The sequence below is a fragment of the Prionailurus bengalensis genome, chromosome B3 (genome assembly GCF_016509475.1).
Source record: "Prionailurus bengalensis isolate Pbe53 chromosome B3, Fcat_Pben_1.1_paternal_pri, whole genome shotgun sequence".
In the NCBI taxonomy this organism is placed as follows: domain Eukaryota; kingdom Metazoa; phylum Chordata; class Mammalia; order Carnivora; family Felidae; genus Prionailurus; species Prionailurus bengalensis.
Window position 1 is genome coordinate 6738814 of NC_057355.1, and position 27972 is coordinate 6766785.

The 27972-nt window shown below is 51.3% G+C and overlaps 3 protein-coding genes across 5 annotated transcripts in view; 1 reads left to right on the forward strand and 2 right to left on the reverse strand.

Moving 5' to 3' along the window:
- The window catches only part of FANCI (FA complementation group I), a 103276-nt gene extending 98665 nt beyond the window's left edge, over positions 1-4611 (reverse strand). Inside the window, 1 exon segment of the mRNA XM_043554697.1 lies at positions 4251-4611. Within this exon segment, the coding sequence (XP_043410632.1) occupies positions 4251-4355 (105 nt within the window). The 5' untranslated portion in view covers positions 4356-4611.
- Positions 217-12519, forward strand: RLBP1 (retinaldehyde binding protein 1). Of its 3 annotated transcripts, none has more exons than XM_043554701.1 (8): positions 218-446; positions 3295-3404; positions 3683-3811; positions 5019-5223; positions 6933-7111; positions 10224-10382; positions 11534-11644; positions 11965-12519. In XM_043554701.1, exons 2-8 carry the CDS (start codon positions 3393-3395, stop codon positions 12121-12123), a joined length of 954 nt encoding a protein of 317 aa, XP_043410636.1. In that variant the 5' UTR covers positions 218-446; positions 3295-3392; the 3' UTR covers positions 12124-12519. The 3 variants fall into 3 exon arrangements, with proteins under 3 accessions (XP_043410637.1, XP_043410636.1, XP_043410635.1); XM_043554700.1 differs by having other exon boundaries at positions 3310-3404; XM_043554702.1 differs by lacking the exon at positions 3683-3811 and having other exon boundaries at positions 217-446; positions 3310-3404.
- Positions 12520-19121: 6602 nt separating this feature from the next.
- Positions 19122-27972, reverse strand: part of ABHD2 (abhydrolase domain containing 2, acylglycerol lipase) — a 104762-nt gene continuing 95911 nt past the window's right edge. The window contains exons 10-11 of the mRNA XM_043554703.1: positions 27061-27145; positions 19122-25007 (exon numbers count right to left, since the gene is read on the reverse strand). Coding sequence (XP_043410638.1) covers positions 24811-25007; positions 27061-27145 — 282 coding nt within the window. The 3' untranslated portion in view covers positions 19122-24810. The remainder of the gene's footprint in view (positions 25008-27060; positions 27146-27972) is intronic.

Here is a 27972-nt window from a genome sequence, read left to right on the forward strand (position 1 = left end):
TTTCTCTGCCCCTCCCCACCTCAAAATAAATAAACATCAAAAAAAAATTCTATCTCTTGCACGTCTTTCTCAGAACCCCTGCAACGAGAGACAGAGAGGGCAAGGAGGAGGGAATGGGGCTGGCCCACATCCCACCCCCACTGCCCGGCTTCCACACGGCTGAGCAGGAACTCAGGAGCAGACGCACACAAAAGAGGGCTTTGAGGTGGCTGCAGCTCGGCCCAGGCTGATCCCCTCTCCCCCCTGGTGCCTCACTTGCCCCTATCTGGGCCTCCCTGTAAACCTGATTTAACAGGAAACTGTGGGCTTTGAGAAGTTCCTTGTGACACACTAATCCCAGCCTGCTGACCAGACCACGCCCCCAGCGGAGGCAACCTCCAGGCTCCCCGAGAAGGAGGAGGACACAGGCACCAGGTAGCCCTAAGGAGGAGCTGGTGACCTGGCAGGTAAGTCAGTAGCAGGGGTCTAGCTGGGCCAGGGAGCCCAGGACTGGGGTAAGGAGTCGGGGGGGTGCCTGTAAAACCGAAACCCACTGGCCATTCTCCGTGTTGTGCCAGATCAACCTGATGGCAGATTTAGCAAATAAAAAGACAGGACACCCTGTTAAATGTGAATTTCAGAGGAACAACAGATACTTTTTTTTAAGTATGTCTCATATACTGCATGGGATGTACTTACACTGCATAAGTAGTGTTTGTGCCTCTGAAATTGACATGTAATTGGGCATTCTGTGTTTTATCTGGCAACCCTAGATGGCAGGGAACAGCCTCAACGTGGAATGGTGATGAATGTTTTTTCATGGTATACAGTTCATAAACCAGTATTTTAAAACCTCAAGATTAATTAGATTGGGCTTATTTAAAAAAGAATTGCAGTATTGACTTTAACCCTCTATTTCTAGGATCTAAGGTCTTGCCCTAATGATCTGCTTAACTAGCTGGGGGTATCCAGTCACTATTTCTCCTGTCTAAGCTCCAATTTGATAAGACTCTCTATTCCTGTTCCAGAAAAACCCAAGTGAGGCCACAAAGGATTGCAGTCTGTCTATCTCTGTGCCCACACATTTGGAAGTCTACTTGCCAGAGAGAAAGCTTAGATTTCGTTCCTGTTGGTGGATTTCCTACCCTGGCTAGGGCTGGGGAGCAGCAGAGGCAGGGAATGGGAGATCCTCAGACATTCCCTGGGATCCCCCAAGCCTCTCTGGGCACGCTAGAGCAACAATCAGTGTGATGCTAAGAAAGGGAAGGGAAGTTATGTTTTAGAGCAACACACTCACCGTGCTGCGTACCTTACAGAAATGATAGGATCGTCATTACAACTCTATTTGGTAGGTACAGTTAGTATCCCCAACTTGCAGATGAGGAAACTGAGGCTCAGAAATGTTAACTAACTTTCTGAAGGTCATACAGGTGGTAAATGACAACTCCTGATTCGAACCCAAGTTTCTCTGACCCTAAAAGGGTTTTCTGCGACATCCATTCTCCTAGGGAGTTTGCCTGGAGATGTCTCAGCTTTAGATGTTACAGCAGTGGTTTAAGCCCTACCTCTGCCACTTACCAATGGTGAATAGGTGACAAAACTGACCAGTGGGGACTGGGTCAGTGACGGCTCCTCCAAGGCCCTGGGGTATTTAGGCAAGAAAGGAAAAGAAATCTGGGAACAGGAGAGCTATCTCCAAAAATACTCAGTGGGTTGAGCAGGTTGTCCTGTGGACAATGGATGAGATTTGTTCCGGTGGCCACGCATCGCTTCTGTATACATCATTTAATGTAACCTTCATAACCCTTCCATCTCCCTTTTACAGGGGACAACCAAGACTCAGGTTAAAGTACATAGCCTGCAAGTGGAAGAGACAGAATTTGAACCCAGGTCCAACTTGTGCCACAAGAGGCTGCCTCTCCGTGCCTCTCGGTTAAGTCACAGCTGGGCTTAGCCTGATCCCTGGCTATTTCTGGTTGTGTGATCGTGAACAAGTCACTTATTCTCCCTGGAGTCTGTTTCCTCCTGTGTAAAATGGGGGGAATAATACCAGCTCTGGCTCTGAGATAATGGATTTGAAACTACTTAATGCATCACAAAGAACAGAGCACACACCCAGTATTTTGATTATGTAACTAGTCCTCACCCGTGCAGAGCATGAATGCACCGAAGGGGCCATCCACTACCAGGCTGGGAAGTTTCTGGGATCCCCCTTTGGGCAGGAGAAAGAGGGCCACACCTAGCAGGAGGGATTGCCTTATCCTGCAGTGGTCATGTAATTTCAGAATGGAAGCCAAGGCTGCTTTTTCCCTGGCTGGACCAACTCATCTTAAGAACTAGGGTTTGAGGTATTTTTGTACATATTGCTTCTCAAAGGAGACTTTCCCAAAGTGTAACCCAAGGATCATTTTCTTCAGAGTCCTCTGGGACTCTGCTTTTTTTTTTTTCTTTCAACGTTTATTTTTATTTTTGGGACAGAGAGAGACATAGCATGAACGGGGGAGGGGCAGAGAGAGAGGGAGACACAGAATCGGAAACAGGCTCCAGGCTCTGAGCCATCAACCCAGAGCCTGACGCAGGGCTCGAACTCACGGACCGCGAGATCGTGACCTGGCTGAAGTCGGACGCTTAACCGACTGCGCCACCCAGGTGCCCCTGGGACGCTGCTTTAAAATGCAGATTCCTGGGGCGCCTGGGTGGCTCAGTCAGTTGAGCTTCCGACTTCAGCTCAGGTCATGATCTTGTGGTCCGTGGGTTCGAGGCCCACATCGGGCTCTGTGCTGACAGCTCAGAGCCTGGAGCCTGCTTCGATTCTGTGTCTCCCTCTCTCTGCCCTTCCCCCACTCATGCTCGCGCTCTCTCTCTCTCTCTCAAAAATAAATAAACATTAAAAAAATTATTTTTTACATGAAAATATAGTGCAGATTCCTAGGCCTGCCCCAGTCCGGACCCCCTGAGTCAGAATCACAGAAGGCAGGGCTCAGGCACCTGCATTTAAAAAAGAAAAAAATTTTTTAATGTTTATTTGTATTTGAGAGAGACAGAGTATGAGTGGGGGAAGGGCAGAGAGAGAGGGAGACACAGAATCCGAAGCAGACTCCAGGCTCTGAGCTGTCAGCACAGAGCCCGATGCAGGGCTCAAACTCACAAACTGTGAAATCATGACCCGAGCCATCAGACGCTTAGCGACTGAGCCACCCAGGCGCCCCAGGCACTTGCATTTCTAACAGATTCCTCTGGTGATTCTTAAGCACTCAAAAGTTGGAGATCCATTGTTCTGAGACGTAAGAGAACTGTCTTTCCATAACGCTGCAGACTTGACTCTTACAGTCTAGGGAGGAGGCTGCCTGGAGAGGCCAGTACAGAAGCTGGGCCCTTCTTTTTCTGACACCTCTGAGACTTCCAGAAGCAGCATGTCAGAGGGGGTGAGTACCCCTGTGCCTTGGGTCTCCCCTCCATCTACCTTCCTTCCTCCACCCCCTTCCCTCTCCCCCTCTGTTTCTCTATTGTTTCGTCTGCTCAGGGTTAAGGGCATTCACCCACACAACCTCCCAGTGGTCCGTGACCCCACCCAAAGGGAGGAGGCCGTAGCAGTGACTTTGGACGGAAGTACTAATTTAGGGTCTGAGCAGGCCCACTCACCTGGCTTGCTCAGGCTGATGGGGGGCCTCTCCCTGTGTGTTCCTGACTTCTCTCTGCCCAGGTGGGCACATTCCGTGTGGTCCCTGAAGAGGAGCAGGAGCTCCGTGCCCAGCTGGAGCGGCTTACAACCAAGGACCATGGGCCTGTCTTTGGCCCGTGCAGCCAGCTCCCCCGCCACACCTTACAGAAGGTGAGGTGGCCCCGGGTACAGCGAGGGGAGGACTGACAAGGGGGCGATGTTGACAGCATCCTCTCTCCTGTAGGAAGAAGGGTCCAGCCCTAGCTCTCCAGGTTACCCTGAACCTAATGGACTGGCCTGTTCTAGGGGGCCATCATCCTGGAGGTTAAGGCCATGGCAGCCACCTGGGCTGACCAGACACCTGGGCCAGCCTATTCCAAGACTATAGCACCAACAGAGTTCCCTGATGTCAATGCCGGAACCTAGGGCATCTGGACCGGGGATCATCCTAGACTCAGATGTGGGAACACTGGTTTGCAAGCGGTCCTGGGGAACAGAAATCCAACTGCTGCCCCCACCTGATAGCCAAGAGGCCTGGGTTCTAGAATCAGACCTACTTCCAACTTGCTGTGTGACCTCGAGCAAGTTGCTTTTCCTCTCCGGGTCTTACCTTATGAGAAGGTTGTTGGTGCAGCTCAGAGCGCATCAGACCGTGCTCAGTGGAGAGTGGCCGAGCTGTCCTGGAGCTGAGCTGAGCCTGGGCTCCTGCTTCCATCTCTGCTGCTGCCCCTGGACACCTCAAGGGAGATGAGCTCCCCCAGATCGGAGTCCCCCCTCCTTTGCCTTCCCCTTGCTCTTGCTGTCCAAGGACAGAGCTGCCGGAGGAGGCACGCTGAAGAGCTCTCCAGGCGCAGCCTAGGGGAGGAGAGTGAGGCTCGGCGGGGGCAAGGAGGGGGCGGGCTGCTATCTGTCGGTAACTTTGTCTTTGAGATCCGAATTAAGCCTGGGGAGCTGCCAGCCCGAGTGGGAGTCTCAGCTCCACCCCCTCCTGCCTGGATGACCTTCACCTCTATGGGCCTCAGCTGGCTCCTCCTGAGGCATGGTGCTAGAATACCCACTTTCTGGTGACTTGTTGTGGCCCGAGGTATTTAGCAGAGTGCTGTGTGAGGGTTCCAAGAAGCGTCATTAGGAACGTTTGCACCTTTGGCGGTCTCCTGCCAACAAACCCAGGAGGCGCGGTTTGACCCGATTTTCTGCGAATGTAATGGGCCGCGAGAGGTGCCGCCGGGGCAGGTGGCGGCTCTTGGGGGGCAGGGGAGCGACGGCCCCAGCGGCAACCCCTCCGTCCCTCTGCCAGTCTGGCACCGGTAGGACAGCCCCCACGTGCGCGCCTTGCGCCCGATGTGTGACTCGCCGCCTCCACCCCACCCTGTTCCAGGCCAAGGACGAGCTGAATGAGAGGGAGGAGACCCGGGAGGACGTAGTTCGAGAGCTGCAGGAGCTGGTGCAGGCGGAGGCGGCGTCTGGGCAGGAGCTGGCCCGGGCGGTGGCCGAGAGGGTGCAGGGGAGGGACAGCGCCTTCTTCATGCGCTTCATCCGCGCGCGCAAGTTCCACGTGGGGCGCGCCTACGAGCTGCTCCGAGGTGAGTCCGCGGGAGGGACGGCCTGCAGCGGGGAGGTGGGGAGGCTGGTGTTGGCTCTCACCCGGGCGCTGAGGAGGCTGCCCCCTCCATCCCCCCTCCCTTTACCTGCCCTGCGAGAGTCAGCCTCCCCGAGCCTCCTTATCCTTACCCGCAAAATGGGTGTGTGAACTAACTGGCCGCCGAGATCCCTTTCATCTCCGACAGCAATGAATGAGTGTGGCCGCACCACGTGCCCAGAGAGCGGGCTCCTCTCTCCCAGTTCTGGGACTCACTTGATAGACCTGAGTCACCCCGATTGCGCGCCCAGGCAGGAGCGCCTTCCCCTCACTCCTACCCCAGCCTAGGCGTGGGCTCTGGAGGGCGGCAGGAAAGGTGGCTACGTGTGCAGAGCGGAACTGGGGATGGTACCAGCCCTGGGAAGGAGCCCTGAGGACAGGGCGGCCCAGGCCCTGCTGGCTGGCGGAAGATGAGTTTCCCAAGGAAATGAAATCCTCAGTGCTGGTGGAGAGAAGGGGTATCTAGCAGGTCCTCCCGCAGGCCAACGATTCTCCTTTTCTTCCTTCTTCCTTCCCTGAATGTTAATTCCCTCCCGTGATGTGCCGACCACTCTTATTTATTAAATTAAAAAAAATTTTAATGTTATTTTTGAGAGAGGGACAGCGTCTGAGGATGGGGGGCAGAGAGAGAGGGAGACACAGAATGCGAAGCAGGCTCCAGGCTCCGAGCTGTCAGCACAGAGCCCGACACGGGGCTTGAACTCTTGAACAGTGAGATCATGACCTGAGCCCAAGTTGGACGCTTGACCGACTGAGCCATCCAGGTGCCCCTGCCAACCACTCTTTTAGGCCAAAAGATGCAGCAGAGAACAAAGCAGACAAGGCGTCTGCCTTCCTGGACTTCATGCTCTATGGGTGGAAATCACAAACCAGAGAGATAAAATTACATAGACTGTGTAAGAAGGGATAATGAGGAAAAATAAAGGAAGTGGATATAAAGAACTGAGGGGTTGAAGTTTTAGGTAAAGCGACCAGGAAGGCTCCAGTGCAAAGGGGACTTTTGAAGAACATGGGAAAGGAGATAACCTGGGGGAGGAGCAATAGGGCAGAGAGGGGAGGCCTTGGGGATGTACCCAGAATGCTGTAGGACCGTAGGACCGGTGAGGGGGCCAGGGGCATTCCCTAGGCAAATGCTGCCCAAACACCTCCCCGGGCCTGGCCTCCCAGGGTTCAGTGGTAGAGACAAACCACGGACTTGTTCAGGGTGGGTGATGGTGGGGTTTGTGGGGGGTGGAAGTGCTTCTGGAATCTGGAAGGTCCTTTGCATTCTGCTTGGGGTTGAGGTTTTCTCTTGGGGTCTTTTCCCCACCCCTACTCAGCTAACCCTGTGCCCACCTGGAAAAAGCTAACCCTCTGCCCGTAGGCAAGAGGAAATCACAAATGTAATAGTCGTCTTCAGGTTTAGGATTATACATCACGCTTGCACGGCTTACAAATGGTGTTCATACCTAGAATCTTGCTTGGTTACTGCAGCAGTTTGGTGAGATAGGCCAATGTTTTCCTCCACAAGGGACTCAAAAGGTTGAGGATCCTGCATCAACACACAGGATGCACGTTGAGGAGCCGGGCAGGAGTCCAGGCCTCTGGAATCTTTCTGTGTCAGTCCCAGATGGGCAGGCTCCCTGAGGGGCTCTTCTGCTCTCCCTCCGCCAGGCTACGTGAACTTCCGGCTGCAGTACCCTGAGCTCTTTGATAGCCTGTCCCTGGAGGCCGTGCGCTGCACCGTGGAGGCTGGCTACCCTGGTGTCCTCTCCAGTCGGGACAAATATGGCCGAGTGGTCATGCTCTTCAACATCGAGAACTGGGACAGTGAAGAAATCACCTTCGATGAGGTCAGTGGGGGCTCGCTTGGCTCCCTCCCATCCCCTGGGCTGGGTTCCCCTCCCTCAAACCTGGCCTCTTCTGGACCCTCATTCCTGGCTCCCCAGGGGGCTAGGGTCTGTTGGGGAGGGGGAAAGGCCGGCCTTTTTCTGGGCAGGGGAGAATTCCTGGGGTGTGCCATGGCAGCTGGAAAACCTAGAAGCCTCCCAGGAGGGGCCCACTGGCCCATACATGACTGCCCCCTGGCGTTCCTGCCACGTGGGCGTGAGAGCTGTGGGTCAGCCCTGCCAAACGCTGAAGGCTGAGGGCGACACACACAACAGGGATTAATGGACTGTGGACTGGGAGAGATTCTGGAAAGCCCAGGTTTCAACCTACTGACCAGCCTGAGGTCTCTGCATGTATTTATTTATTTCACCGTATGACTTGGAGAATATGCTTTTTTTTTTAAATTTCCTTTTTAAAATCATGCTATGTTATTTTTTTCATCATGATAAGTGTGCTCTTTAAAAATTTTTTTTTTTCAACGTTTATTTATTTTTGGGACAGAGAGAGACAGAGCATGAATGGGGGAGGGGCAGAGAGAGAGGGAGACACAGAATCGGAAACAGGCTCCAGGCTCTGAACCATCAGCCCAGAGCCTGACGCGGGGCTCGAACCCACAGACCACGAGATCGTGACCTGGCTGAAGTCGGACGCTTAACCAACTGCGCCACCCAGGCGCCCCCATAAGTGTGCTCTTTAATCGCCATCCCTTATATCACCCATCCCCTCCCACCTCCCCCTGTGGTGACCAGCAGTGAAGAGTCTGTTTCCTGGTTTGCCCCCCTCTCTCTCTCTCTTTTTTCCCCTTTGCTCATTTGTTTTGTTTCTTCGGTTCCACCTATGAGTGAGATTGTCTGGTATTTGTCTTTCTGTGACTTACTTAGCGTAATACTCTATTTCCAACCATGTTGCATGTGATAAGATTTCATTCTTTTTTTATGAATGGGTAATATTCCATTATATAGACACCACATCTTTATCCATTCATCCATCGACAGACAGTTAGGTTGCCTCCATAGTTTGGTTATTGTACATAATGCAAAAAACATAGTGGTGCGTGTATCCCTTTGAATTAGTGTTTTTGTATTTTTTGGTTTCTGCATTTATATATATGTGTGTGTGATTTTGTTTGTCAAGCCCTTAAGAGAGCTACCCTAGGTGGGTGAATTAGGGTTTGTCTTGGGAGACATGTGCCACCAAGCCTTAAAAAAATTGTACATACTCACTTTAGAAGATGCTGTCTAGCTGTCCTGACATCATTTCTTGAGGAGTTCATCTTTTTTCCCAATGATTTGAGATCTTTGTCAGTCTATATTTTCATATATATTTGGGTCTATTTCTGGACTTATATTCTGTGTCATTGGTTTCTGTCTATTCATGCTCCAAGACCACACTGTGTGTGTGTGTGTGTGTGTGTGTGTGTGTTTGTGTGTTTAAGGTTTTATTTTTAAGTAATCTCTACACCCAGCACGGGGCTCGATCTTAACAGCTGTGGGATCGCGTGTGGCCTGAGCCGAAATCAAGAGTTGGACACCCAACCGACTGAGCTATCCAGGAGCCCCTCATTAAATTTGTCTTAAGTGTTGCTGTAAATGGGGCTTTTTCTGCCATTATATCTTCTGATTGGTTATTGTTTGTATATATGAGAATTATTGTTTTAGTATATTAATTTTATATTCTGAATTCTTTTTGTTACTTATGTTAATTTTAGAATTGATTCTCTCGGGTTTTCTAAGAATGCTGTCATATTATTGTAAATAGAGATGATAGTTTTTCTTTCCCTTTTCTACTTGTGCCTCTGATTTTTTTTTTTTTTTTTTAACTTTGTTGCATTGGCTAACGACTGTAACAGAGAGTTAAATGGTGGTAGAGGTGAAGTGCTTATCTTGTCCCTGATCTTATCAGGGATACCTGTGGTGTTTTACACTAATTAAGATACTGGCTTTAGGATTGAGTGTGTGTGTGTGTGTGTGTGTGTAAAAGACTTTAAAATAGTTTTCTTTCTTTCTTTCTTTCTTTTTCTTTCTTTCTTTCTTTTTTGGTGTAAAAAGGTGATTTTATTAAAGCACGGCGGGGGAGGGGACAGGACCCATGGGCAAAAAGAGCTGCCAAAAATATTTCTTCTTGGGGTTCCCAGCTGGCTTAATCGGCAGAGTATGTGACTCTAGATCTCACAGTTGTGAGTTTGAGCCCCGTGTTGGTTGTAGAGATCACTTAAAAATAAAATCTTAAAGGGGGCACCTGGGTGGCTCAGTCAGTTAAACATCTGACTTTGGCTCAGGTCATGATCTCACCATTTCTGAGCTTGAGCCCCTATTGGGCTGTCTGCTCTCAGCACAGAGCCCACTTTGGATTCTCTGTCCCCCTCTCTCTCTGCCCTTCCCCCACTCACATTCTCTCTCCCTCTCTCTCTCTCTCAAAAATAAACAAAACATTTAAAATAAAATAAAATCTTTAGTATAGGTGCTGCCGAAGCGAGCACAAAATAAAATAAAATCTTTAAAACAACTATTTAAAGAATACTTTTTTCTTATTATATAAATGATATCTGCATATTCGAAAATGCAAAAAAACCAGAAATTAAAAATCATCCACGATTTGCCACCCAGAGATTTCTATCATTGACATCCTTCCAATCCACTTTTTCTAGAAACACACATACACATGCACACATACACATATTTTTTCCTATAAAAATGGGATCACACTCTACAATAATACGTCATGAACGAATATTTTGCTCTGTAATTCATATGTATATAATTTTAACTGCTCCAGAATATTTCATGGCATGAACGTACCATAACTTCACCAGTCCTTTATTGTTGGACATTTAGGTTGTTTCCAGTGTTTCTACCCTTATAAGGGTACGGGGATAAACACCCTAGCATCTCACCATGGATATGACATTCAAGGTTATTTTCTTGGGACACAGCCACGGAGGTGGAATGTTCCAGTTTAAAGCCTGTGACAAATTACCTCCAGTAAGGGATGCGCCGGTTAGCTCTCCCCCTCAGGACCTTAAGCCTTAATTATCTTTGCAGTTGGGTTTTACAGCCTTTTCATTCTGTGTCTAAGATCTTGCAGGCATATTGTTTCATCCTGGAGAAGCTACTAGAGAATGAGGAGACTCAAATTAATGGCTTCTGCATCGTTGAGAACTTCAAGGGCTTTACCATGCAGCAGGCTGCCGGACTCCGGGCTTCCGATCTCAGGAAAATGGTAGACATGCTCCAGGTGGGGCCTCAGAGCTCTGTCCCGTGGGGGCCTCTCACAGGGCAGGAGGCTGGGAGGCTGGGCCCAGTCTCCTGCTTTAACCGTGCGGGCAAGGACCTAAAAGGAGGACCACCTAGCTCCCTAGTGAGCGACGGCAGCCACGAGCGCTTGCATGGTGGCCAGCAGTGAGCCACGCACGCTCGTGAATTCCTTAACTCCTTGAGAACAGTCCCTCCCCTCTTCCCCGTTTCATTTTACAAACCTCAGAACCGGGGCTCAGAGGTTCGAGTGACTTCTCAAGGTCGTAAAACCCTAAAGTGGCAGAGGTCAGACTTGAACCTACACCGTCTGACCTAGAATCCCGTTCTCCGTCCACATATGTCACACTGCCTCTCTCTGAACGTGACTTTGTCCCAAGAAATGGATTGTCGCTAATGTCCCCGACAACTCGGTCCAGTATGTGCTGACGTGTCAGAAGTCCTTTCTCAGAGCTAACCCTAAATCTGCTTTATGCTTTATGTGTATCTGGGAAAGGAGGGGTGGGAGATGGGGGTCTGGGGGGCGCGCTGAAGGATAGTGAGACATGACAGTAGTGTCCCTGGGGTTTATAATCGTTTCCAGGCCGCTCAGCAGGCTAACGGGTGTGAAAAAACTCAGGTCACCTAAAAACCATTTCATTAAAAAAATTTTTTTTAATGTTTATTTTTTTGAGAGAGAGAGAGAGAGAGCATGAGCAGGGGAGGGGCAGGGAGAGAGGGAGACCCAGAATCTGAAGCAGGCTCCAGCCTGTCAGCACAGAGCCCGACGCGGGGCTTGAACTCACGAACTGTAAGATCATGCCTTGAACCGAAGTCAGATGCTTCCCGGACTGAACCACCCAGGTGCCCCTCATTTCTTTATTCCACCAAATAACGGCAAGGTTCGGTGCATCAGCAGGGAGAGGGCGGGGGGGCCTGGCCTCCGGGGCTTTCTCCCTGCAGTTTGGAGCCCCGGCGAAGCCAAGGTTCCCCCGATTGCTGGCCCGGGGATGGAACCTTTGGTGGGCTGTCCTTCGGGGCAAACTATGTGGTGAGGCAGGGCTGTCCTCCAGCCATGGGGAGAGGCAGAGGGGGAGTGCGTGGGAGCCTCTGAGGGCCCCGCGGCCATGGGTGGGGCGCTCTCTGCCTCTGCAGGACTCCTTCCCAGCCCGGTTTAAAGCCGTCCACTTCATCCACCAGCCGTGGTACTTCACCACGACCTACAACATGGTCAAGCCCTTCTTGAAGAGCAAGCTGCTGGAAAGGGTGAGGGCACGGGGCCACACGGGGAGGGTGCCCAGTGCTTATCTGGTGAGCGCGTGCGCGCGTGGTGGTGCTGTTGGTAGCAGGAGAGAGTTCACCGGACAAGGGGGACGATGGTGGGAGGAGGTGGAGGGGACCCCACGGGAGCCCTCCTCAGACTCCGTGCCACGGTCCTGAGCTGAGTGACAGCACATCGTGGAGGAGGACACCACCAGGCAGGGAGGGCACGCTGTGCCTTTCTCCTCCTGTCCCTTTCCTCCCCTCCGTCCCCCGGCCTTAGGGTACCCCCCCTACTCAGCTCTGTGTCCCCTGCTTCCCTGCAGGTCTTTGTCCATGGAGATGACCTCTCTGGGTTCTTCCAGGAGATCGATGAGGACATCCTGCCTGCCGACTTTGGGGGCACATTGCCCAAGTATGATGGCAAGGCGGTCGCTGAGCAGCTCTTTGGCCCCCGGCCTCAAGCCGACAACACAGCCTTCTGAGGACTGACGTCACCGGCTGTGCAACCTGTAGTTAGCATCCCGGGCTCTCCTCGGCCGTCCTGGCCCCAGGAGGTTGGGAAAAGGGCTGCCTGAGGTGGTTCCTCTGCTCCTCCCTGTGCTTGGATGAGTTCAGGTGTCACCCTCCTCCCAAGTTCAGGGACGATAAAGCAGGGGGAGTTCCCTTGGACAAGAAGAATTGGGGGCAGTTATATTCCCACAGCCTCTGAAGCTCAGAACAGTGACTTGCTCGGGGTTGAGTTTCAAAGACTCTTCTAATTAAGCCTCTCGATGATTTCCTTTCTAGCGGTGTTGCCTCTCAGGGTCTGTGAAAACAGGCAAAGAGGCTGATTTATAGGTCTCTCCCCTGCCTAAATAAATAAATAAATAAATTTAATTAAAGGATAAAAGAGTGGGGGATATAAAATTATCTGGCAAACATGGCAATTTTGGCGACCGGTAGGCAGGTGAGGGGGTTTCCATATGGAATTCTGGGATTTCTGTGGAAGCAGCTTCGAAGTGGCTCCATTTTGTGGTAGCCTGGTCCCCTCAGTCAGGGGCAGTGTGATGCGTGCAGTGATGGTCCAGAACTTGGATCCCCTTCCAGAGTGACGGTTGTGTCCCCTCCTGTTTGGGGTCTCCCCACCAAAGGCTCTCTCCTCTAGCCCCCTTGCCTGTACTGGTAGGTTGTTTTGTTGTTTTTTTTTTAATATTTATTTACTTTAGAGAGAGAGAGAGAGAATGAGCAGGGGAGGGGCAGAGAGAGAGGGAGACACAGAATCCAAAGCAGGTTCCAGGCTCCACACTGTCAGCACAGAGCCCAGCTGGGAGCTCGAACTCGTGAACCGCGAGATCATGGCCTGAGCCGAAGGCAGTCCCTTAAACGACTGAGTCACCCAGGTGCCCCGTCATCTGTACATGTAGGTAAAACTACCAGTCTCTGGGGCAGCTGGGTGGCTCAGTAGGTTACGTGTCTGCCTTCCGCTCAGGTCATGATCTCGAGGTTCGTGAGTTCGAGCCCTGAGTCAGGCTCCGTGCTGACTGTGGTCTCTGCCATTCCTGCGTGCACATGCTCGCTCTCACTCTCTCTCTCTCTCTATCTCAAAAAAAAAAAAAAAAGGTGTATAGATGATATCTCTGAGTACTCTTGTCCTAATGTTAATCAGTGAAAGTTCTTTGTCTGCAGCCTGAGGCACTCAACCGTGATAAACTTTCATTTTCCAGCTGTGCATCTTTTGACACATGCAAATGCTTTCCGTCTGTAAAGTTGGCTTTCCTCAAGTGGTGATTTTTGAGCGTGCTCATTTCTTTTTTCTTAAAGTTTCTTTATTTTGAGAGAGGGAGAGAGTGCACACGCAGGCAAGTCGGGTAGGGAGAGAGAGAGAGAGAGAGAAAATCTCAAGCAGGCTCTGAGCTGTCAGCGCAGAGCCCAAGAGCTGGAACTCACGAACGGTGAGATGATGACCTGAGCAGAAGTCAGACACTTAACTGAGCCACCAAGGCTCCCCGAGCGTGTTCATTTCTACCAATGAGACTCCCCGTTAGAGGCCCCCGTCTGCTGAGCGTGCCGCTCCCTCTTGGAGAGGAACTGGCTGCTGGACACCGGGTGTGCGATCATCGATACTCCTCCCGAGACCCTCCACTGATGTTCCTTGTTCCTGTAGACAGATGCTTGTTCCCATGGTTTAGCCAGTGTGGTGGGCGAGGGTTGGCTGGCCCAGCTGCCCCCCGCCCCCCGGAGTGACCCCAGTGATCATCCCAGGGCTTTTCCACTCTTGCCCCTCCTCGTGGGCATGAAGCACCCTTGGTACTGAACCCACTTTTTGGGAAAGGACCTTCAGCTATTCACTGGGCTGCAGGTTCAATCTAGTCCCATCTGCTTTCACTCCAGGAATTTTTCTTTTTATTTCTTTTTATTTTTTAAAGCTTTTTTTAAAATACATTTTTTTTTTTAATGTTTGAGAGAGAGAGACTGAGAGCGAGTGGAGGAGGAGCAGAGAGAGAGGGAGACACAGAATCAGAAGCAGGTTCCAGGCTCTGAGCTGTCAGCACAGAGCCCGACGTGGGCTTGAACCCATGAACTGCGAGATCATGACCTCGGCTGAAGTCGGATGCTTAACCGACTGAGCCCCCCAGGCTTCCCGCTCCAGGAATTTTTCTGATCCACTGAGCATCCTTGTTCTTGTTTTCCGGTGTGGGTATGTATATACATGTACACGTATATGTGAATGTACATATATATGCATTTATTTCTTATACCCCTTCTTTCATTTCTAGGGTTTGCAGTTATGTTCATCACCCCAGGAACTTCCTTCTTTATAATGTTCACAGTCGACAATCCACGGTCATAAATGATATATACCTAAGACTTCTGAGCTGGAGGAGGAACCACAGCAAATTATCGTGGGTGGAGGGGTGGGAGGCTTGACCAGGGAGGATTTTCCCCAAACCCTTTTTTGCAAACTCTTCAAAAACCCTTTGAAAGGCGAGGGTCCCCCTTTCCACATCAAATCTTTCACGTGACTCTCGTATTTAAGCTGGGAAGAGTGGAGCTGCTCTGGTTGTACCCCAAGGGATCTCCCAGGACATCTAGAGCTGCGAAAGTATTTCAAGAATGAGGGCATGAACCACGGTGCGTCGGTGCTGAGGAGTCAAGTGATAAGAGAACGGAGACTTGCGTTGGCCAGGATGGGGGGCACTGGTGACTGTAGGGTAGAGATGTTGGTAGAGTGGGGGCGGGGTTGAGGCGGAGTTAAAGACATTTTTAAAGCTTTCAAGATATACTTTGAATTCTTTTGTGAAAGAGTTGTATCCCAAATCTGAGGGAAACAGAGGCTGATCCCTCTTGCGTGACTCCTATCTCTCCCTTGGCCCCCAGTTGCAAGAAGCCCTTGTAGACGCGGCCCAGGCCCACCCTCTGATTAGTAGGGGCTCTAATTTACAAATGAGATCAGGATGTGGAGAAAACCGGCAGGCAGATGCTGACCAGGAAGCTCTTGGGGCAGCATTAGTTCTCAACTAAGATCCAAATGGATCATTGGGGTCTCCGCTGCGGTCAGCAGGGCTAGCGCCTTAACTCGGGGCTGGGCTCTGACAAGGAAGGCTGTGTGGTTGGGACCCAGTGAGCGAGCTCCGACTGTGGGCTGGCACCGCCCCCTGCTGGTCTTGTCCTGGTACTGCCTCTCCAGGCACAGAGACCAGCCCCCACAGGAAAGAGAGGTGGGCAGCTGGGCCAGACCTTTGTCCAGGAAGGTGGTGCCACTTTTGGGAGAATGTGTCTGAGGACCATAAAGGTTAATGTTCAGCCTCGCAAAATCCCAGCCGCCTGTATGCTGGTTTCTTATATGCGGCCACCACCGCCACAGCCATGAGAGGGAAAGAGAGACAATAAAATACTCTCTTGAAAACCACCAAGTATGGAACGGGGGACGATGAAACCTGAATTTCATGATAGCCACTTGCTGCCCTCAACAGCTTTCTTTCCGGAGACATCTGGGATGAGGCAGGAATCATGCCACCTAGAATTAACTCGAACAAAGCGAGGGTTTTCCGAGTCCCAACCATGTACTTCTGCCATTCTCATGTGGGTCTTCGGGGAATATTGTCAGCAGATGGGGGCAATTTGTTACGGTGTGGGTGGAGGCCTCCGTAGGGAAATGGGCCACCAGCTTCAGAGAGCCTTGAACGAGACTGGCTACACCGCTCAGTCTCTGGTTTACCTAGGGGGATGCTGGAGGAATCCAATGCCACCTGGTGGTCGGCAAAGCTTGCGGGAAGAGGGATGCATGGGTCTTAAACTAGCCAGGAAAAGGGCTGAAGAGGCACCTGAGGGGTGAACTGGACCATCTTTCATCCCACTTACTGTGGTGGGCGTGGCTCTGGTGTTGCTGGGTCTGGAAGCTCACAGGATCCTCAGGACCCTCACTATGTAAAGTGGGGTCCCGCCAGGGTGGTGTCTGGGCCACTTGGGAGCTTGCTAGCCATGCAGAATCTTAGGCCTCCCTCACCTCGGATCTGCTGAATTAGAATCTAAGTTTTAATGAGATCCCTGCAGGCTGGAGTTACCTGGGCAGCTTTGAAACTTCCAGGCCTGGGCCCCATCCCCAGAGACTCTGATGTTCTTGGTCTGGGGTGTGGCCTGGGCACGAAGAGCTCTCCAGGCTTCCCAGGTGGCTCAAACGTGCATGGCTCCAAGGCCTGTGTGCCGACATACGGAGGTGGTGAGGATATGGAGGAATTCACCCGAGGAACGTTTTAATATCTAAGGATTTGTACGCGAACTTTGCACTTGGCTCTTCTTTCCTGAGCGGAGGGGACAGAGGAGCAGGGCTGCAAAACGCCCCTGTGGGAAGGCAGCAGCTCATGGTGGCTATCCGGCCCAGAATCAGAGCAATTTCCTCCCTGGGGGCTGTGCCCAGAGGCTGCCCGGCCTTCAGGCAGGAAGTGTGTGGGTGGGTGCACTTGCGTTCCCAAGGTGACCATCCAAAGGCAGGAACAGATGCGGATCAGGGTTTGATGATGACCGCCAGGCCCGGGAATGTTTTTAAAAACCATTTCCAGGCCCAGCTCAGCTTTCCCAGTGGGCCAAGCAGTTAAGACATCCCAGCTGGAGTTGTACATTCTTTTCGTCTGGTTTCTACACTGTCCCAGGAGGTGATGTGTGAATGGGAACCAAGGAGACAAAGCCAGACCACTGCCCCAAAATAACACTAGCACTTTGAAAAATATTCTTTTATTTGATCCTCTCAATATCCAGAGATAGGCATTCTTGTAAGTATTCCCATCTTACAGGCAAACCTCCCCCCTCCCCCAACTAAAAACCTGAGGTTAAATCTTGCTCAGGATCAGAGAGCCAGGAAGTGGCCAGGATGGGGCCTTAACCAGTAACTCTGGCTCCAAATCCATTTGGCCCCATCACTACTCATGCTTTGCATCAGATGTTTTATTTCTGGGCGTGGGGAAGTATGGGTAGAAAGGGAATAGGAACAATGAAATTAGAACTTGATTTATCCCAGGTCAGTGTCACCATCATCAGAGGTAACCTTAGGAGGAAACCAAACTGTTTTCAGTAGAGATGCTGGTTATTTCTTAAAAATTTTTTTTTACTGTTTGTTTATTTTTGAGAGAGACAGACACAGAGTGCAAGCAGGGGAGGGGCAGAGAGAGAGGGAGACACAGAATCCGAAGTGGGCTCCAGGCTCTGAGCTGCCAGCACCGAGCCTGAGGCGGGGCTCGAACCCACAAACTGTGAGATCATGACCTGAGGGGAAGTCGATGCTTAACCCACTGAGCCACCCAGGCGCCCCGCCGGGTATGTCTAAAGGGGGTAGAAAAAGCATGAATCAAAATGAAGTTCTGGGTGCACACAGCCACAAGGTGAGGGGGGTTTAACTTATTCCCTTTGGGGAGAGATTCATCGGTTCAAGGCCAAACTGCCTGTAATGTCTTCCCAACCGCTCAGATACTGATAACCTCTAAGGGGGATCCCCAAGAGAGAAATGAGGAGGAAGGCTGGCATACGTACAGAGAACCATCCAGTTAGGTGTTTGGTCCTTGCCCTGGGAAAGTACTCCCTAATAGGGCTAGGGCAGAGGGGCCTGTTAACAAAAAGTATCATAAAAAATAGCACCACTGGGATGGCGAGTGATTGTAGGTAAATGTCACCGAGCACAAATCCAAAGGGCTGCCTCCGGAGAGGCTCAGCCACGTGCCGACCACACTGGGAAGCTGTCGGCATCAACCAGCCTGACACCCTGGACCGGAAACCTCTTCCATATGGTACTTTTCATAGGGAGTATTCTTTGCGAGTTGGTTTTCTTGGATCACAATAATCTGGCTATTTTGTGGGTGTAAGGAAGTGGAGGAATCTTGCTTACTAGGGAGGGACGCGCTCTGAAACCTGGAATTGGGCATTCTCCGGTCATGTGACTGCACATCCTCCAAAACCAACACTCCCTACCCCAGCTTGCCGGTCAAAGGTTTTGCACAGCCGAGGAGGGAAGAAAACTGGGAGGGTGTGGATTAGCACAACTCTCCTGGTGGGGCCAGTCCCTGGCCCTGAAGACCCTTAGCTTGGATTCAGATGCAAAGGAGAAGAAACCACTGCCACCAATCAGTTCACCCAGTATCATCTTAATTTAGGTGATGTTCATGCATGCAATCTTTCCTTCCTTCCTTCCTTCCTTCCTTCCTTCCTTCCTTCCTTCCTTTCCTTCCTCTTTCTTTCATAGTTTATTTACTTGGGGGGGGGGGGTAGGGATGGGCAGAGAAAGAGGGAGAAAGAGTCCCAAGCAGGCTCCACACTGTCAGTGCAGAGCCTGATGCAGGGCTTGGTCTCATGAGAGAGTGTGAGATCATGACCTGAACCACCCAGAGTTAGATGCTTAACCGACTGAGTCACCCAGGTGCCCCTCACTCAGTCTTTTCAAAGAACACTGTGAGGAAAGCATACAAATCATGCGTGGCACCCACCATTTACATGTCCCCTTACATTGTGTCTACAAGGGTCACTCTAGACAGCAAGTGATTACGGTGTTGGTATCTCACGCCCAGGCCTTCTTGCTCAGAAAGGCTGGGGTTGGTCATTTCTTTGGTGTTTGTTTGCAAGGCTGGGTGAAAAGCACTTGTGATAAGAACTCGGCGTTTTGCCCATTTCCTTCAAGTTCACATTTGGCGAAGGCACCAGAAGAATCCATCCATCCATCCATCCATCCATCCATTTATTTGACGTTTATTTACTTATTCTGAGAGAGAAAGAGAGAATGTATGCGCGTGCATGCGCATAAGCAGGGGACGGGCAGAGAGACAGAGAGAGACAGAGAATCCCAAGGAGGCTCCGTGTTATCAGGGCAGAGCCCGACTTGGGGCTCGATTCCACCAACCACGAGATCATGACCTGAGCCGAAATCAAGAGTTGGACTCAACCGACTGAGCCACCCAGGCGCCCAGGAAGAATCATTTTAGACAGAAACTCTTATTGTGCAAAGGACACACAGCCATGCTACAGTTTTAGCCTTTTATTTTTTTTAAGTAAAGAAATTCCATTGAATCAAAGATAACAAAATTACAGTTTTTGTTTGTAATGATCTTCGTTTACCACCACACAGAATCAAAATAGAGCCCAAAGGAATATGGGAACATGAAATGATCAAGGACACCACTGTTTAGTATAATTTCTTAATAAAGGTAAATATCCTCATATTTAGAAAAAATTGCATTGCTAGTTGCAAATCTTAAACGCCTCTGTGCTGGAGGATCTTGTATTTCCCCCCCAAAATCCGGCAGCACGGAGGCCGTCAGAACACAAACTCAAAAACACATGATTTTCAGGGCAGCATTTTATGTTTCAGAAAATCAAACAAAACAAAATCAAAACAAAACAGACAAAAATTAGGAATGCGAAAGTGATGGTTCTCAAAAATCAATCTGGAAGCAGATCTGCCAACAGAAGAACGTGGTTGACCGACTCCAACCGGAAAAAGGAGAGATGGCCCCTGCTCCCCATCCCGCCCCCCGCCCCTGGTGTTGCTAAGGCAGCTGCATTGGCAGAAGTCAAAAGCTCAGGTACAGTGGAGGTCTTCCTGAGGCAGTGGGGAGAGGCCCGGGTCATCTGGAACTGGTGTGGAGAGGTGACAGGATTCTACACGGACTTGTGCTTTAGGAAAACTGAAGAGGCCAAAACAAAAGCCAGACAAAACCAAAGTCCTATGCCCAGGATGAGCCAAGTCCCTGGGAACAGTCTGGGAGAGAAGCGGCTGGCGTGGGGACCGAGGGGGGCGGCAAGGACTCCCGTCAATGACTTGGGCTCCTCAACGTGGGTGGTCTAGAAGGAGAATGCCCATGGAGATGAAGGGTATTTCTGCAGGGGCTATAAATGAACAGTCCCCAACTTATGGCAATAGTAGATTTCTTGGCTAATGGGGACCAGAAGCGGGGAGAAAGTAGGTTATAGATTTCATTACTAATGGACCGGAGTCAAGGTGAAAGACAACCCACTGGTTAGAAACTGACTCCAGCTTGTTCATTAGAGATACACGAACGCTTTCCCCACATACATGCCAGGAAAAACAGTTCGGGGTGGGGTAGGGTGGGGTGGGGGGCTGACTCTTCCAGAAGGGGCAGCTGTCTGCTGTCTGGGAGTCTGGGAATGGCCGGTGAGCTGGGCTCTGCAGTCTGCTTCTAAGGGCCACTTGGGGAGGATGCCTGGGTGGCATCCGGGGGCGGCAGCAGCAGTGAGGCAGGCCCGAGGAAGCAGCTTTAGTTTTGGAGAGCGTTCCGGTTCCCACTGCCAGCAGGGGCCGGTGCCCCTTCCCTCGGCTTCAAATGCAATTTGGCAAAAGCAATCCTAGTTTATGAAGAAGGGGGGTCCTTCCTTCTGCTTAGATAACAGAGGGAGGAAAAAAACCTTTCCCTCAACTGCTTGGCCTCTAAATGCCACAGACAGGCCACTTTTCATGGCTTTGTGAAGCATCCAAGTAGTCCAAAGTGGCTCCGAAGAACAGAGCGAGGCCGGGAAGGAAGAGAGGCATCGGAGGACGAGACATTTGGCCAGTTGTGAACCACGCGTGCTGTCGAGGGGTGGGGGTGGGGGTGGGGGAGCTAACGTAACAAGGAACTCACAGGCCACACGAAGGGATTCTCTGGTTTTGCTGTGGCTTCGCTTCGAACTTCCACGGCAGATTTTAAATTCCAGTGCCGCACTATTGTTGGAACAGCAGGGGATACTCTACAGGCAAAGTAAGGCCTTCTGGGCACAGAGAACAATTCCAGGCGATGCTGTGGTGAATTGCTTTTTAATAACTCTCCTGTCCTGCCTGGAGGATAGAGCCCTGAGTTCTCTGGACTCCACGTGACGTTTCAGGGGTCTTTCCTTGAGCTCTACGAATCGACGCCACAGGAAAAGAAAAGCCTCTCACATCTCAGACATCTGCTTGCCTGGCAAACACCAACAAGAACACATGCATTGTTCCCCTGGAGCTGGCAGAAGGGATCTCAAGTCACACAGTTACAAAGAGAGCTCTCATTCAGATGCCAGGCATATAAGCTCAGCTATCCAGAAAGCTCAGCTTTAATGAAGACTGTAGTTTCAGAATGAAAGCCTGAGCGGGAAGGATTTCTGCCCCGGGAAATAAGACTATGAATCTCAATGCTCTGAATCACACAGAAGGCTGGGGACATTCGCCTAGTTCCAATGGTCAGCACCTGTCCCAGTCACAAGACCACCCTCGGGACAGCAAGGGTACTGAGATGCCGGCGGAGAGTCTAAAGAGAAGCCAGTCAGACACAGGGCTTTGGGCAACATCGAGGGTCTTCAGCAGAAGTTCCCTCTGTCCGAGTCCCCCCAAGATGACGCTGGAGCCTGGACGCAGCCACTGCCATTTGCAAGGATGGGTCCTCAGGCAATTGGTGTGTAAATAGGTGAATGGTCTTAGAGGCGGTCTAAGGTGAGGGAACTGGGGCTCAGAGAGGTGAAGTGGTTGCCCGCAATCCAGCCTGAATTAGAGACAATCAGGACAAGAACCTGGGTCTCTTGGACCCTGGTCCCCTACCACCGGGTCAAGAAAGGGCACGCTCCTATTCAGCCCTGTTTCACCTCTTACGGTACGTCACCGGGTTCCTTGCAAGCGTAAGGTGCCAAAGAGAGGTGCAAATATATTGACAACAAGCCACTTCCTGCTTTCCTTCTGCTCTTGAATCACTGGTGCAAACTCACCGCAGGGAAGAGAAGAGCTTTTCCTGAAGTCTATTTAACCTCCTTGTGACACAAGGTATCAAGGAGACTTGACGCCATTTTCCAGGTAATCTTAATTTGACCCGGAGCAGTTGCTCACAAGGTGCCTTCTAACCCTTTAAGAGGCCGAGAGTACGGCAGAAATGCGGGTGCCTCCCGCCCGTGGTGTTTCATGTGTCGATGTGTTACCCCTGCAACAGGACTGGCTAGGTCCACGCAAGTTATATCTTTATTCTGATTTTAAGATATAATGTTCGAATGATGTTTGAACATTCGGCCTTGTTTCAAGCCAGACAGGACCTTCATCAGCAATGAATGGCTTCAGGGAGACACGCAAAGAAAGCTGCAGGAAGGAAAAGGCTGACCTACATATAAAATGCCGCTCCCTTGTCTATTAGGCAGGTTTGCATCTCCGTAAATTCAATGCCTCTGTGCTCTCATTCAGGGACAAACAAAAATTTTCCTGTAAGACCGCCACGGTCACATTCTCATTTCCATGCCTGAGAGCCTGAAGCCTGAACAAAGGGCTTCAGTTGATCTCATGTGAGCCAAAATGGAATGTGAGTGCCATTCAGAGTCACACACATAGAAAGATTTCAGCTGGGACAGGGCCCCCACGCTCCCCTGGGGTAAATTCCGGTCGTGTGGCGACCAAGGCCTGGCCCCAACCCCTGCCTCAACTCCATGGGGCCCCAGGGACTTCTGGTCCCCCCTCCAGAACCGGTGTCTTTTCTCTTCCTGAATGGGGCGGGTACCTGGCCACTGCTTTGTCAGAACAGGTCAAGAGATGTGACCTAAGGCAAAGGCACCCCTTGCTTCCCGGGATGGTGATTCAGCTCCACTTAGATATTGCTTCGTTTACCTGATTTCACAAAAGGTCTTGAGAAACAAAGGGAGCAGTGGGAAACAGGACTGTGAATCTTCTAGGTTACAGCTGTGTGATAGGGTGGAGGGAAAAGCAAGAGGGGAGGGGCCAGCTTCCAAATTGAGGGGGTAGATGATAAAGTGCCAATCTGTGCTAAAAGAACACGGAAAGGAAATGCACTAGAAACGTAACGACTGGGCGCAAAAGTCACAATGATGAATCTGGTGTGTGTGAGAAAGCACACCACCACAATGTGGAGACCACAGAAATCTCCATCTTTTGAGACAGCGGCTGCTTTCGATGTTATTAATTAGGATGATCTGGTGATTGTCAGAAAACTTCAGGTTACAGACGTGACTGTCACAGCCACTTGGACCGACGCCCAGAAGACATCCACCTGCAACCCTGAGGGGCGTATCTAGGCCCTGGCTCCCTTTACCCCTGAAACATCCACACAGACCCGCTATTTATAATCCTGTCTGTCCTGGAGCAAAGGAGATGAAGCAGGGACATAAAAAAAAAAAAAAAAAAAAGTATCCAGACAATTTCACTCACCGTTCCATTTAGTTCCAGATAGCAACTGCCGATCTTTCAAAGTGCAGGGTTTTTAGATATTCAAGTACCACAGGACTGGAGGAAAGGAGTACTTGAAACCTCGAGTAACATTTTCATTTGAAAAGACACACTTTGGAAAGATCTCTCCAACAGACTGTAAATATAGGCTATTCAATTAAAAATCTGGTTTCAAAATAACACCCTTTTTGGTTGGAAAGATCTTTCTCCAAACTCAGATCCAGCTTTTGAACTATCCGGTATCAAAAGCCAGAACTAGAAAGACTTGGGTTAAAAAAGTAAAATGATAATCGAATGTTTAAAAAAACCCCAAAACACCACTTTATGCGAAAATGAGGGACAGGGAAAGAAAAAAAAAAAAAAGGCGAATGATGACATCTACAGGAGGCCTCCCTGAAAGGATGCTCTTTCTCTCAGACCTCAGTGAGCTGAGTTTGTCATGGATCTTTAGAACCGGCAGTGACCTCGGCAATCCACCTGGTTCAAGTCCCCTGTTTTACACGTGAAGAAACTGAAGTTCAAGGGACTTTTCCAGGGTCATACAGCCAGTAAAAAGCAGAGTCTGGCGTAGCCCAAACTTTACTCCCTGCCAGGCCCTCTTCTGAGACATCACGCTGTGATTACACAAGGCAGCTGCACGAGGACAGGCCTTGATTGATACTTTGGAGGCCCCTGGGAGCCAAGAGACACGTCTACCTGTAAATTTCCGTAAAATGAGCTACGAGATGTTTCTAATTTAAAGGCCCCGCAGAACAGTGTTTCCCAAATTTGCCTGGTGGTGAGGATCACCAGGGGCACTGGCCAAAAATTAAAATCTCCAGACCCCTTCCCGGACCCACTGAATCGGCCTCTCCCAGGGGAGGGACCTGGGAGGCTGAATTTTCAACAAGTGCCCCAGGTAATTCTCATCATCGGCAAAAGTGTGGGAGACTGCCTTAGAAGGCTGTAAGGGAGAAACCTGGCTCGTGACTCAAGAGAACTTTCTTGGCCACGTAAGAGGCCAGACTGCAGTGTGGGAGGCCCGGGCGCTTGGGCTCCCAAGCCAACCTGCATCGTCAGCATCGGCTTAGGTTGGCGAGCACTTTTCAGGCTCTACATATAAGGACACATACAACCACCGCAAAATAGCATACGTCTTTCACTGCTCTGGGGGACAAGCCTTTCGATTGGCAAAGCAAAACTGCTGTTCAGACACATTTTTCATAGGGAAACTAGATGTAATTGGCTTAAGAGCAATCAAACGCCGAGACTGGGACAGGAGGGTGAGAATCCTGTCGCCAGTCACCGTGGAGAACAAGGCGGTGGAGAAAACCAGTAACTAAGCACAAAAATAGGCTGGAGCCCCCAGGGACTGGCCGCCTGCTCCAGCGCAGGTGCGCCTGGTGGGTGGTCCCCGCTGATGGTGTGAGGTCAGATCCAGGTCACTGAGGGAGGTGGGGGGTTGGGGGGGGGACCTGAAACAGCCGGTAATGGACGCGGGTTCCAGGGGAGGCAGCTGGAGCGCGCCGGAGTCCGGGAGGCCTCACTCCAGGTCGGCCTCCACCTGCTCCGTGTCAGAGCACTGAGACTTGTTCCGCTCCCACTGGCAGATGGCGTTGGCATACTCCACCACCAGCTTATCCATCCACGTCAGGGGCTCGGGGAACAGCACGGAACCCTCAAAGAAGCCCAGGTGGCCCCCGTGCAGAGGCAGCACAAACATGACGTTCTCCCGTTTCTCTGCAGGGGGAAGGCAGCTGAGTGAGTCACCGTCTGGCGCGCTCCAAGGCAGGATGTGCCAAAGGGCGCCGGCCAGGGTGGGCCCGGGCTTTCCCCACGGGTGAAGGTCACCAAGAGGATGTACTTGACTTCTCCTCACTCTGCCTCATTCACCAGAGTGGGAGGGAGATGAGGCGGGTGGCCAAGGCCGTGGGATCTAGCAGGTACTGGGACAGCTTGGCTTTGGGGCGGAATGGGCACCGGCTTAAGCAACACTTTGAAATCCAGAGGGTTCTCAGACTCGGGTGTATGTTAGAATCACCTGGGGTGACAGAGAGGGAGAGAGCACGCACGCGCGGGTGCACGGGTCTCGCTAAAGCTCCCCAGGTGATTTGATTATACAGCCAGATGCTTCAAATCTGACCGTGCCTCCAAATCCGGGCTGTCACCTTACAATGCACCTTAATATGCCAGGTGGAAAAGCTGACATTCTGCATTTCTAACCAGCTCCCAGGTGACACCGAAGCTACCGGTGGGGGCCAGGCTTTGAGGAGGGATTCACGGCATGTATGCTGTTATTTACTTCAGCAGAGTCAATGTTCTTTCATCACAGACACTTCTCGTTCGAGACTAAAACAGAACTTAAAGCTGGCCATGCCCAGCGCCGCTAACCTGGAGCCTGACTTCAGGAGTCCACACGTGGGCTAGTCCCGCGTGGGCTCGGAGAGGCCATTAGTGAAGATGGGGCAAGACGGGCAGCCATGTGTGGTCAGGGACCACGGAAAAATGTCTGTCTTCCCAGGGGACCGACTGGCAGGGGCCCGGCTGCTCCAGGCCTTGGAGGCACCTCTTGGGGCGCACAGTTCTGGCTCTGCGGGACTCTCTTGCGGGGTGACCCTGCCTTCTGCTTCCTTTTCAGTTGCTATTTCATAGATTCTGCGTGGCAGCATTAGAGCTACTGGTGTTACTCTGGACACCGGAAGGAAATGGCACGGCCGCTTTCTCTGCTGCACGCTGCTCACTGGGCTGCTTTTGTGCAGGGAGCCTACGGCTTGACAGCGGGTTGAGGACGGGCGGCTTTATCACCTCACACACCTGTATCACACACAACATCCGCTCCGAGCAGGGCACGGGGCTCCACCCACTGGTTTTTACTCCCCTGGCCTGGAGTTCGAGCCAGAAGGGCCCCTGCTCTGCTTAACAGAGGATATTTACAAGAGAAACGTGGTCGCGGAGGGCTACAGAGGGCAGGAGAATGGGTCCCGGGGAGCTGAATTGCAGTGCAAGTGGTCTTGGGATTTCCAAGTGTTTCCTTCTGCTGCTACATGCTCGCTCGCTGGCTCTCTCTCGTTTCTCCCTCAGCCCCTCTCTAGCGTGGGGTGAGACCGAGCCGGCCCGAAACAGCGGCATTCCCATGAGCAACGTTCTTTGCTTTTTCAGTTGCTTATATTTTTATCCTCAAAGCAGATGGAGAGGCTGTCAGAAGAGGCAGCAGAATTGGCTTTTTTGTTCTGCTTTTCATGTCAGGTTTTAAAAAATTTTTTTTTAATGTTTATTTATTTTGAGAGAGAGAGAGAGAGCATGAGCAGGGGAGGGGCAGAGAGAGAGGGAGACACAGAATCTGAAGCAGGCTCCAGGCTCTGAGCTGCCAGCACAGAGCCGGATGCGGGGGTCAAACCCGTGAACTGTGAGATCATGACCTGCGTCGAAGTCAGAAGGTTAACCGACTGAGCCACCCAGGTGCCCCTCGTGTCATGTTTAAGTCGAAATATCTCTTTAAATCAAACTCTCCAATTTAATGGAACCATAAACCCTGAAACAATAATTTCACAGAACACGGGAACTCCCCCAAACCCCTCTTGGCTATCGATATAAATGACGGTCGTCTCTGGCACCGAGAGAGAACACAAGGCTCTGCCCAGGGCTCATCACAGACCCAGTACTATCAAGGCAGGCTGAACGAGAACCCCGCCACGGGATGTCCTTCCCCACAGGAGCTGACCTACAAAAGGTGACAGAGTTTGCCATGGCAACGTGCTGAATGGCCAAGGGAGCAGCAGGAAGGAACACTTACCTGAAAGAGATTTTGGAATGGTTAGGAGGCTTTCATGCACCAAGGGGTCATCAGCTGCGTTGACCAGCATGAGAGGCACATAAATCTGCAATGGGAAAATAAAGGAGAAATAAATGATCGATTCCCTTTCTTAGACCCCCCTCTCCCCCCGAGTCAAGGCTCAAATTCAACTACCGGACATGCCTTTGAAGCAAAGGGAAGAGGGTTCCTGTTCAGTCCACTGCACGAGTGGATTAAGGCTGCCTGTGTTCCCTGGTGGTGGCATGAACCGTAACTGCAATCTGATGGCGGCCTGGCAGGTGTCCTAAGGGACCCACGTGTTCTGATGGAGCCTGGGTAGGTGCTCAATGGGGCTCACCGGCAAAGTCTTTCTGATGAGACTCCCAGTATTTCAGGTTAGCCCACCTTTCAGAAAAGTGACCCTACAGAGAGTTATGTACACATTCATTCGGTTTATACTGTGGGGAGGACAAATGGAGGGTGCTCCCTTCCAGACAAGGGAGATTTTCTAGGGGAATCTGAAGGGGAAAACCAAGAGTAGGCTGGTGGATATTGGGAAGCTCTTAGTGGGGTTGCGTTCAACATCCATTGTAGTAAAATAGCCTTTTTCATTTTAGGGGAGAAGGGCTGACGGGCACTCAGACGCTATGGACAGCCGCACCCGGCCAGCACAGAGACTGGCTGTGCCAACCTGGCGGTCTCAAACACTGGTCTAGACAGCTCAACGGTTCTGTAGCGGCTTCAACGAAGGCACCCAGAGCCTGGGGGATGATGCTAAACCAGGAGGGGTGGCCGATGTGACAGACGGCAGGACCGCAATTCACAATTACGTGCTTCAGCTGGGTGAGTAGGGGGCCGAGCCACCAGGTGGACATTGACAGGGCTAAATGTCAATGGAGCAATTGTACAAAG

What these genes read in the sequence shown, in the direction of transcription:
- RLBP1 (XM_043554701.1), top strand. An exon ending in AAGAAATCACCTTCGATGAG is followed by an intron (nt 7,112 to 10,223) that starts GTCAGTGGGGGC and finishes TCTGTGTCTAAG; the next exon opens with ATCTTGCAGGCATATTGTTT. An exon ending in AGAGCAAGCTGCTGGAAAGG is followed by an intron (nt 11,645 to 11,964) that starts GTGAGGGCACGG and finishes GCTTCCCTGCAG; the next exon opens with GTCTTTGTCCATGGAGATGA.